Genomic DNA, 12,376 nt, shown 5'->3' with positions numbered 1-12,376 from the left:
TTACCTTGGTATTTTGGTATTTATAGGTAATGGCCGAAGAGAGGCGGTCATAGAGACTCTCATCATGTTAGCAAGTAATTTATTGTTGGTAGGAGATCTCAAGAATCCTATTGGGAAACTTGTCCGTTGTTTGGAGAGTCCATTGTTGGATGGATCTCTTGGAGAGATCGTTTCCTTGTTTGGTTCGGATTCGTATCCGGGTGGGTTTCTTAGAGAGAGCTTTCGTGTGCTTCAAGTGATAAGATTCTATTGAGCTTGTGATAAAATCTGCTGAGCTGGTCGCTCAATCACTCAGTCGCTCCATTGCACTGTCGCTCAGCCACTCAGCCGCTCCATTGCTCAACTCCTCTATCGCATTGTTGCTCTTCAGGGATGACCCATGGTCGCTCTTCAAGGATGACCTATGGTCATTCTTCAAGGATGACCTATGGTCAATCTTCATGGATGATTTATGGTCGCTCTTCCTTCTTCAGGGATGACCCATGGTCGTTCTTCCTCTTCAAGGATGATCAGCAGCCGTTTTTCCTCTTCTGGAATGACCTTCATCACTCTTCCTCTTCAGGGATGATTGACGGTTGCTCTTCTTCTTCAGAGATGACCTACGGTTGCTCTTCCTCTTGAAGGATGACCGATGGTCTTTTTTCCTCTCCAGGGATGATCTACGACCGCTCTTCCTCTTTAGGGATGACCGACAGTCACTCTTCCTCTTCAAGGATGACCGACGATCACTCCTAGATTTGTGTGTTGTATTTTTACCCTCATCATAGAAAAATTACAATTATACAAAAGGTGAACATTTTCCAAAAAAAGAGGTAAAGTAACCCAAGGTCACCAAAAGGTTGTTTGAAAATAGGTTCTTAGTTCTTCAACATTGCTCCATATCTTGTCTACATGCCATCCTCCTTCCTTCCCCTTCTCCAAGCTCTAGAGCAAGACATAGTCACCTATTGTTATAATCGCTATTGTTGAATCAGTCATACTTTTACTTTTGTTTGTTATAGTAGTGATGATTAAGATTTTCTTATAAAAAGAAGGTAAGCATCTTATCTTATATATATTTTTTTTATATTGGTAGTGGCGGTAGCATGAAAAATACTTGTGTTTTAATCAGCCTCGTGAAGAAATGAATTTCTGGACTTGTACAACCAAAATACGTCCTCAGCCTCAAGAAGCAGAAAAATGTAGTAGAAACTTCGTAGAGAGGTATTCCCTGCTATTTTTCTCCGCAGGAGATATCTCAGGTAGGTATCCTTTGGTCCCTCTCTTCCCATGGATGCAGAGGAGGTGTTCATGATGCATTTTCGCTTCAAAAATAAATAAAAAATAAAGGAAAAATATTGGGTATGCCCCTGATATCAAGTATACTAGCACCCATTGTGTCTATCTCTCTCTTCCCTTTTCCGAAAATGACCGTCATATGCTTCCTGAATGATACTCCATCATATATTCCTATTGGTGCTATCTGCTAGCATACTTGATATTGGTGGCATACCTATCCCTCTCCCAAATTATGCATCTGTTTCTCTAAATCTAATAAAATAATCACTTATTAGGTGAGAAACGATTAAATAAATGCTCAGAATTCTTTCTTGATTTTCCATTCCATGGTAAAAGCAACGAGAGGTGAACCCAGAAAGATTGATAACCTCTCTCAACAAATGAATGGTACAAAACCCTAGATCTGTTAGAGAAATTCCTTCAATAAGGCGATTTTACAAATGAGGGAATTCAATTCAATGAATGGTGGAATAGGGTTCTCTCTTGTTTAGTGAAAGGTCCAAGAGTTAGTTCAGAGAAGGGAGTGCTTTGATTATTGCTAGGAGTAAGGGAGGGGGAGCATCGGGCTTGAACCGAGGGAAGAGAGGGATCAAAAAATTACCTACCTAAGATATTGTCGACGAAGAAGAATCGCAGTGAGAAGAATCACGGGGAATACGTCTCTGCGATTCCTCCCTGTTTTGTAGTTTATTTCTTTAGATGCACTCGCTGCAGCCTAAGTACAGATTTCTCCCTCCTCCCTTGGATATCGTCACCGTTCATTTCAAATCCACCACGTGTCAATCATTTAGAGTGTGCTACATGATCTGTAGCACACCTGTGCGGCACACCTGTGCTACAGACGAGCCCGATCCAAATTTTCATTCTTCAAAAGGAAATATATGTAATCATTACCCATGTGACTTCAACATTAACTTCAAAACATTCCATATTTTGTTATAAAACTTCACTTTCCGTTGCATCCAAAACCCTTTGCTATAATATGTAAAATATATTATTATTAAATATGGTTATAAAAATTAAGTAGTTTATATAATCACATGGGATAATGATTATAAACATTTCTTTTTAAGGTATGAAAATTTCACTTCCCTTCTCTTGAAATTCCCATTGCAATCAAATGAAACCTAAAGGAGTTTACTTGTCAAATTTCAGGGCCTAATTCAATCAAGGGAGAGTTTTGGTTGGGCATACCACTAGTTATCTTGGAGCTAGGGTGACTGGGATGCAAGTGGCATGTGGGTTATTTCAAAAGAGGAGGGAGAGAGTGTGATTGGGCTCCTCTCAATTAATGCCCATTGTAGGTCTTGCCCATAGTTATTTGGGCAAGTGATACATGGCGAAGTGATGATCCAACGGTTTTTGGTGTCTCATTCACTGAGCCTTTGTTAGTGACTTGTTTTTTGTGCCTTCTCAAACCGTTGGATCAGCACCTCACCACGTGTCGCTTGTCCAAGTAACTATGGGCCGATCTGGGCGATGGGTGCTAAGGAGAGGAGCCGGATCCAAGAAAGTGACATAAGTCAACAGACTCAACACTGAGCCCAACCTTTTTCCTTCAATCAAATTTCTTTTTTGCATTAATATGTACCCTCTTGTATGTCGTTGCATGTCTATGGTACTTCTAACCTACTATTTTGTATTCTCTTAATCATTGATTTTCAAAGTTCTATTTTTCCACTTGGCATTGTCCGATCCCTCTATATGATGAAGGCCCGAAATACCATTCAAGCATTCACCATTTCACTATTACACTATTACGTGACACCCATCCAAGTACAAGGAAAACCATTGAAGAAGGGCTGCGGCTGTAATAGAATCTTAATGCTTTTGAATTTAAGAATTGAGATCATAGTCATTACTTGCTTGGAGCAAGAATTGTGGTGAATAATGCTACTGGATGGGATTATATTGTTATGGTTAAATCCTATTTTATTGCTTCCAGATGGATTGTGGCATTTGGGAGGATCCATAGGAACCGGAAACAAGAGGAATTCTACAAGCGAATCTAGAAACAGGGATTGGAAAAAGTAGAGGTGTGAGTCTCTGCTAGTAATTTTTGGATTGCACTCATTTTCAATTAATTGGGTGCCTACTTAGTGATAAGAAGACTGGGAGGACCCCGAGATATGTGTCTCAGTACATAGGTGCGGATCCTAAGTCCTTCTAGACAATCGGTTGGGTCAAGTCAGTCTTGGACTGGCTTTGATGGCCTATACTCTTGCACCGTAGCCTGCCCATTAAAGCAATGATTCGGTCTCAATTGGGCTTGGTTTGGTTCTAGGCTTTAGTTGGACTTTTACTAATGGGGCCATAAACGAGCTAATGCACCATTAAACCATTAAAACCTTAAACGGACTTCTACTAATCAGACCATAATTGGGTCTCAAACGGATTAAATTTCATTATTTTAATATATTTACTAAATCATCAACAATTTAGAAAGGACTTTACAATTAATTTCATTTAATAATTGATAAAAATATCAATATACATCTTGTTCTACCCAAAAAATCAAAATATACATATAAATGGTGACCTAAATGTGTCAAGCTGAGTTGGGTTTATAATCTGTTAGCCCAATCGGGCATCCATCGAACTTACACCTTGCACCAAGAACGACTGCTTATAAATAGGCCAAGCTCAAGTTTATTAATCGAGATGGTCTCAATAGAGATTTAATTGGGCTAGCCTGAAATTGACACTGCTACTCTCAACCCTTGGATTACTAATTGGGCGCTTAATTAATTAAAGATAACTCTTTTTTTGTAATCGTAAGGGCAGTTTTTGTGGGGTATGCAAGGATGGTCGTGGGAGCTGTTTCTATGGCCTTATATATTGTTCTTCTTTTTTTTTTTTTGGGGGGGGGGGGGGGAGGAGGAGGGAACGGGATCTTATTATAAAATTATTAAACAAGATCAATTGGATAAGGCGCTAGCCTCCGGAGGGGAAGATTGTGGGTTCGAATCCCATCGTGAACGTGTTTTATCCAATATTTTTTTCAATCTTATCTCCGCACCTAGACGCTAAGGCCGATGCGATACAATTTCGAAACTAATTTTTAGCCACGTGGACTAGTAGGGACAAACCTCCGCCTTTGTTTCCTACACTTTTTGTACTTTTCCTTCTAAAGTGTGGATGAACAGAGACCCAAATGAGGGACACATTAGGTTAGGTTAGTTCTTTCAATATATTCTCTCAAACTTGAGGTCACCTCCACATCTGAAATCGCTTATGTGTTTACTAAAGCAGAGCTGAGTAGCCATGCAAGCTGAAACAAGGCCTAAGGATAAAGAGATCCTTCACCCACTAACCACAAATGTGTTAGCAACTGACCCTTCTCCTCTCTCCTTTAAATACGTACTAACACACCCCACTTCCCACTCACCTCATACCATTATAGATCTACTACTACTACTACTACTATCATCACAACATGGCTAACTCTTCTTTGCTTTCTCTTGGTCTTTGCTTACTTGTCATGTTTCATGTCTCCTTAGCTCAGATTGGGTCTCATCAATCATGGGGAGGCCAAAGACAGCAACATCATCAGTGGCTGCCTTTGCCGCAGCATCAGCATCATCAACGCAGTTTCAGAGAACAGAGAAAGTGTAGGATCGAGAACCTCGATGCTTTTGAACCCACTCACAGGGTAGAGTCCGAGGCTGGTCCGATCGAGTTCTAGGACCAGGACAACGACCAATTGCAGTGTGCTGACGTTGCCTTTGCTCGCTATTCTATTTCGACCCAAAGGCCTACTCTTGCCTTCCTACACCAGTGCACCTAAGCTTATCTTCATTGTGGAAGGCAAGCCTAGCTAGCTAATTAACTATATATATCCCTTCTAGTGTTTTGCTAATTGACTCGAATGAGTTACTCTTAACTCACCAAACCGATTTTTCCTTATCCACACAGGTAGGGGATACTAACAAAACTTGCTACCAGGTTCCCCTGAGACATTCCAATCATCCCAACGAGAAGGACAAGGACAAAGAGGAGAAGGAGAACAAAGCTATCAATCCAGAGATCAGCACCAGAGGATCCAACGGCTCCAACGGCTCCAACGAGGTGATATTCTGGTTGTCCCCAACGGCATCGCACACTGGATCTACGACGATGGAGAAAACGAACTCGTCCTCGTCGGCCTTTACAACACCATCAACTACTTAAAGCAGCTCGACAATAGAAACAGCGCAAGAACCAAATTAACGCATTACCAAATTTAAACCTTAATTTCTTTGATTTTCTTAACCAAATTATTAATCTTTTTTGCTTTTTAATCTGTAAAGAAATTCCTCCTAGCCGGAAACCCACAAAGACACAAGGCTCACAAGGCGAGAGAGGCCAACGAGGTTCAAGAGGTTCGAGATACGAGGGTGAAGAGAGGGAAGCAGAAGAGTCAGGAGTCAGCCTCTTCAATGGCTTCGATACGCAGTTGTTGCCTGAAGTTTTAGGAGTGGATGAGGAGACTGCAAGGAAGCTACGTGGTGAAGACGACAACAGGGGCATCATCGTGAGTGTGGAGCGTGGGCTTCAGGTGATAACCCCACTAAGAAGGGAAGAAGAGGAACAGAGAGCGACAAGGGAGACAACGGAATGGGTTGGAGGAAACCTTCTGCAGCGTGAGGCTCAGGGAGAACATAGAGGACCCCACAAGAGCTGACGTGTATAACCCACATGGCGGACGCATCACCAGCCTCAACAGCGAGAAGCTCCCTTTTTTTATTTTTTTATTTTTTTATTTTTTTAATATATATGATCGTGTGATTGATCTATGGATAATTTATAACGTCACCCTCTGGAGAATGCCAGTATTATAGGAACACCCCCTCTCTTTCACCAAATTAGACTCAGACCCCCTACCGTCAGTCTCAGTTAAGGAATATACCTTATATGCTGATGTCAGCTATTATATTTTATTTGAAATAGGAAAATACCCTTCCTAAATGTGAAGTCCCCAAAATGCCCATGTAATGAGTCTCATCCTCAAATCAGTAGTTCATATATCGTTCTCCCAAATCAAGCACTAGCGATCACGGCGGTGGGGGCAACAGCGTTGGTGACAGCGGCGATCAGCACAAACTCACAGCGGTGGTGGGCAGCGGTGTCGGTGACAACGGTGATCAGCACGAACTCATAGCGGTGGCGGATAGCAGCATCGGTGACAACGACGATCAGCACGAACTCATGGTGGTGACGACAGTGGCATTGGCTACGGAACTCTCTCTCTATGGTTCTTGATTCTACACCGGAGGTTTGACGGCTGAGTTTTCCAGACCACCGCTGCTGACACCACTCCTCCACCACGCTAACACCCTTCCCCTTCTATACTTCTCAAGCACCAGCGATCAGGGTGGTGGGGGCAGCGGCGTCGTCGATAGTGGTGATCAGCAGGGTAGGAAAACCAGAATCAAGAGAGAACCTTTCAATAGACTCTGAAAGAAAGAGCATTGGCTTGGTGGGAAAAAAAATTATTCTACTAGTGGCACAAAATAACCAGCACCTTCTCCAGGCTCCTATTTTTTGTTATCACCAGTGAAGCTAAAATCTGAAACTAATTCATCAAGTTTTGGCTCTTTGAAATGAGGTCCACCACCGATATGATTACATTTTGTAAGTTGATAAGACAAGGATATTGTGTGAAAGTGGTTTTGATTCGGGTTTCAAAGGTTTCATATTAGGGAACTTGAGAAGTAGAGAAGGGGAGGGGTGTCAGCGTGGTGGAGGAGTGGTGTTAGCGACGGTGGTCTGGAAAACTAAGCCGTCGAACCTTCGGTGTAGAGGGAGAGTTCTCACCGATGCCACTGTCGTCACCACCGTGAGTTCGTGTTGTTCTCCGCTGTCACCAATGCCGGGCGCCAAACCTTCTCCCTCACCTCCTCCTTCTCCACCGCCGCCTCCGCCTCTGCCTCCATGTTCGCCACCAACAGATCCGGGCTCATTGGACCTGAATCAGAGAGGTCGCAGAGAGGTAAAGGTTCTGAAACAGTCATGGCCATGAATAGGAATGGAAGGAGGAAGAAGATGAAACTGAGTCTGGTGAAATCATTTATTTTGATCCAAATACCGATTTTGATCCAAATATCGAAGATGGAGACTTGCACGGGCACCATCAGAGGCAACACCACTCGCCGTCGACGGAATGAGCACAACTTGCCAGCGACAGCAACTTAGGTAGTCTGGATCTCATCGGACTCACAGGTTGAGGTACGGAAAAGGAACGAGGGAGAGAGTGTGATAAGTGATAAGGGTGATTAAAGGGTATTTTTGGAATAGTATAATACTGGTGTTTTACTCATAAGGGAAAAATTGTCATTTCACAACATCACTTAACATAGACTGACGGCAAGGGGTCCAAGTCCAATTTGGTGAAAGAGAGAGGGTGTCCATCTAATATTGGTATTCTTTAGGGGGTGGCATTGTAAATTACCCTTGATCTATTGCACATTTGTACGGGCAGAATGGAATACTTGCACCGAACTGGAACATCAACGCACACAGAGTGATCTACGTGAAAAGGGGAAGTGCAATGGTGCAGGTCGTGGGGAACAGGGGAGAGAGTGTGTACAATGGGAATCTGAGTGAAGGACAGTTGCTGGTGGTGCCGCAGGGCTATGTGGTGCTGAAGCAGGCGACCGATGAGGGGTTTGAGTGGGTATCGCTCAAGACAAACGAAAACGCCATAACCAGCCATCTGGCTGGGAGGACTTCGGTGTTGAGAGCATTGCCGGAGGGGGTGCTGGTGAATGCGTATCAGATCCGAAGGGAGGAAGCTAGGAGGATTAAATATGGCAGAGACTAAGCTGTGGTTTTGTCTGCATCCAGGTCTGGGTACCAGGAACAGGGCCGGAGACAGGGCCAAGGCCAAGGCCGAGGACAGGGCCGCCAAGGCCAAGGAAGGCCTTCTGCGTGATCAAATATGTAATATTAGAGAATAAAAACCTTTCTCTGTTGGGGTTCCGAACTCGGGCTCTGGTTAGGTTTCGTAGCCTAGTCCTGTAGTAGAATAAGCAACTTTTGAGTGTTGAGTTAATAGTAAGTAAACATTTTGGGTAACAAAATAAATTAAATCTACTTTCAATCACAATTCCTAAACCCCACTTGCTCATTATTGCTATTCCCAGATGCATTTTGATTTGAAGTCAATGGTCCTATGACGCGCTAGAGAAGGTCCTTGATCAGCTTGAAGAAATTCACAATGAGCCTTGCTAATGATAATTTAACTTTGTGTGTAATAAAAGTAAAAGAAAAAGGATAGGCACACATCCAAGGTGCTCTGCATATATTATCGTATCTCCTTCGGTTTTTTTAAAACACTCCCTGGTCTTTCTCTTATGTGTCCAACCATGTGATTGGTGCATGTCTTTAATTAAGACATCAGAAGCTAATGATATGTCCAATTCTCTCGGTAAGATATTTACTATCACTTCTTTACACTTGGCCTATATTTATTAAAACTCCTTATATCTGATTTGTAACCAAAAACTGAAAATGTCCAATGACCATGCGATGGCCGACACATAGATCCGACGAATCCAACGGTTGAACGATTTCGACCTGAAAACAGAAAACCGAGCCACCGAAACCTCCAAGCGGAGGCTTGTCTGCTTCGTCGTGGACCTCTCAACATGGATAAATCCATCTGGAACGAAGAAGTCGTCGCCCCATCGGCTTCCTCTGCTGACAGTTACCGATTCACGTCGAACCCTCTCGCTTGCGGCACCCCCGAGTCGTCTAACATGATTAAACCCACAAGGGCTGAAAGTGCTTGGAGAAAGGAACTAAATTCGATTCAACATTCTAAACCCTCTCTTTCTCTCCTTCTCTACCATTTGAAACCCTAAGAAATACAGGTTCTCCACCTCTTTCCTCTCCCTCACTCTTTTCATTTCATTGAAGAGGCTGCAGCGCATTCTCTAAAAGGGTTTTTTGAAAAAGCCCCAACCGAGCTTCATCCCAATCGATACCCTGTTCTGGTTATTGTTTTGAGATTTTTTTCTCACATCAGAGATCCAATCGAAGGTTTCTAGCTGCTACTGAGATACTTATTTGGTCCTTAAAAGAGTATCCCATTGCTGCCTCATCGGTTACTCACTGGAGAAGATAAGAAGATACCTGGCCCAGTCTACGGTCTTGTTATAAGGAGCTTTGCATAGTTTCCCGGCACCAACAGGAACAAGAGACCTCGAAGAAGGGCGAGGTTATCTCCGAGATCAGGGATGAAGAGCAGGCGTATTTGGTTGAGTATTTTCAGAGGAAAAAGGTCGAAGAAGGTGCGAACAACATCCGATCTGTCAGATCCACGTGTCGATCACCCGTGAGGTCATTGGACGCTCATTGGAGACGAGCCGGATCAAACTCCCCTACCTATATTTATAAAAACTCACATAATTTTTATCATTTTTTTTTTCTGTGGGACTTTTACCCCTCTTTCTATCTTATTCTTTTTAAATACCCAGATTGCTTCTCTTTTTCACTTGTAACCTGTTAAATTTTTTTCAAAATGATTAGTTTTTTTTTTAGTTGAAATAAATTTATCCAATAGAATGTGAAGGGCTCATGGAGTCACTATTACATAAGTGAACTAACCACGGAATGGAGATAGGCCAAGTTGTTGTACATTCTAAGGACACAACCTTTCGGGCCAAGGTGTCAGCAACTAGGTTAACACATCTTGGAATATTGACGAAGGAACACTCCAAAAACATAGGATGAGAGATGTTGACCTTGATGAGATCAAAAACAGATAGTGGGCGGCTAGAGTTTCTCGCATTGATATTTGTAATGAGATCCTTCTTGTCGGATTCGATTATCACTTTCTCCATACAATCTGCTATTGCCTGCAGCATAGCGTTGCGAACAGTTAGTCCTTCTCCTTGAAGAACCTAGGAAAAGGAAATGGGTTCAGATTTTGCAATTAAAGGATTGCCAAATGAATCTCTGATAATGAAGCTGACCCCAGAGCCAATTCCATTTTCCCATTGAGATGCATCACAGTTGATCTTGTAAATGAATGGAGAAGGATTGTTCCATTTTTAGCAGAATTTTGAATAGTAGAGGGGGGTGACACCTCAGATGGGCCCTTTTGTGTTGCTATCCAGAATTCTTCAAATGCAGTGGAGGCCAATTGACATACCTCAATAGACCATGTTGAACTCTTCCTCATGTACTCATTTCTTGCTCTCCATATATACCAACAAATAAAAGAGCACAAACTAACAACTTGCCGACTCTTCATTTTGTCTTTCTTCAATAGCTCGGCCCAGTTTCCAATCCAGCTCGGGAAGGATATATTCTCAGATGCATTAAATTTAATGATGAGAGGACAAGCAAACCATACAGCTCTAGCGAAGGGGCACTCCAAAAGACGTGCTCTATGATTCTTCTTCTTGTTAATGGGCTTCGGTAGTTCTATACAAATCAATGTTTTACTGTGTTCTATGAGTCATGATTTCTTGGGGACTATACTGGCACCAAAGGCTAGAAGTATCTTGGAGGGTCTACACGAATCATTGATAGAAATATTAAAAAGATAGAGTGGACGGTGGACGGTGGACGGTGGACGGTGGACGCTGACCTCTACATCTGGTTTACACAAGGGAATCAACAGGGATGACCTTTTGAGCTCTTTCAAATCTTACTTGACATACATAGATCTTCCTAGTTAAAGCCTTATAGACAACGAGTCGAACTACACTTAGAGAGTAGTCATTAACATCCTTTATGAAAAAATTAGGTTTGAACAAAAGGTTTTCTAGTTCAAGACATTGAGAAAAAGTGGACCATGGCCACATTAAAAAATTGTTAGAATTCATAAGTTTCTCGAGACCTTGCACATCGCTCTAAATTTCTTGTATTCCCCACCCACGCCTGGACGTTGCATCTAACCCATACAGAATTCCTTGCGCTGCAACTTCATTATCCTCTCTTGTCATCACATATAAGTAACAAATAGAAATAAGCATCTATTTTGTGAGAAAATAGCAATTGTCCATCCCGACATATTTTGATTCTTAGACAACACAGCGGAGATAAACAAGTACACTGTTGTTTTGTGTCAAGATATTTCGGATGTTAATATTGTTTGTAAAGAAACTTCAGTATCAAATCAACTAAGGCAGCGGTTAAGCCTAAGACTATAAGCCTATCTCAAACAATTACTGTGGATGTGGAAGCATTTTATTTGTTTACCCAAAATATAAAAAAAGAAATCTTTTTTTTAAATAAATCTTCCTTCCATCAGAAGAAAAAAAAATTATTTTTCCATCTCCATTTCTATGACCCTCCCCAGATTCCACAGTGATGAGTCTCATGCACTGGGCACGCCTCCCCCCCCAAAAGAAAGTTTAGCCCAAAAAACAAAATGACATCTTATATTAAACAAAAAGAAAAAGGTGGGTATGCTGCAGATATCAAGTATGCTAGCATTCATTGTGTCTATCTCTCTCTTTCCTTTTTCTGAAATGACCCTTATATCCTTCTTGAATGATACTTCATCATGTGATTCTATTGGTACCATCCACTAACATACTTAATATCGGCACTTCTGATTTCGATCAAATAATGTGCCTACCTAAACTTTATGGTGGTAAACCTACTCAGCACTGATGATCATTCCAAGAGTCCTGTATCTTCCCATCCCCATCAAGCCACTTTATTCTGATTTAATGGTAGCAGAGCAAACAAGAGGCATCGTTGCAACCGTTGGATGGTTACTGCATCTCACCGCTCATTGCAAACAATTTGAACGATTGTTGACTAACAAAATGTTGAGAATATCTAAAATTTGTAAATGCAGGCTAAACCTTAGTTTTAATAATTGGATCAATATAGATCAAGACCAATCCGACACATATTCCACTGGTATAATCTAAGGGCTAAAAATACAAATAAATCGGCGAAAAACTAAAAAAAAAAAAAAAAAAAAAAAAAAAGAACAAAAGAACAAAAGGGATCAGATCCCAAATTATCAGATACTGATCCAGATTGGTACCGGTTGAACCTAGCGTTAAACATACAAAATGGCAGGGTATATTTTTTTTTCAGGGAGAGGGTTGGGTATGCGGTATGCCACCTGTTAGGGGCATGGACCAATGAC

At 41.9% G+C, this 12,376-nt stretch overlaps 1 protein-coding gene across 1 annotated transcript; it reads left to right on the top strand.

Moving 5' to 3' along the window:
• The first annotated feature begins 4,714 nt into the window (after window positions 1-4,714).
• Window positions 4,715-8,080, top strand: LOC122084244 (prunin 1 Pru du 6-like). The gene is given in 7 exon segments (XM_042652328.1): window positions 4,715-5,020; window positions 5,022-5,085; window positions 5,224-5,488; window positions 5,581-5,765; window positions 5,836-5,982; window positions 6,960-7,249; window positions 7,739-8,080. Coding segments are annotated over 7 exon segments (1,599 nt in total).
• The last annotated feature ends 4,296 nt before the right edge of the window (window positions 8,081-12,376 follow it).

The sequence above is a fragment of the Macadamia integrifolia genome, chromosome 7, assembly GCF_013358625.1.
Source record: "Macadamia integrifolia cultivar HAES 741 chromosome 7, SCU_Mint_v3, whole genome shotgun sequence".
Taxonomy (NCBI): domain Eukaryota; kingdom Viridiplantae; phylum Streptophyta; class Magnoliopsida; order Proteales; family Proteaceae; genus Macadamia; species Macadamia integrifolia.
Note: the sequence above shows the minus strand (reverse complement) of the source record. Positions and strands in the feature narration are given on the sequence as shown.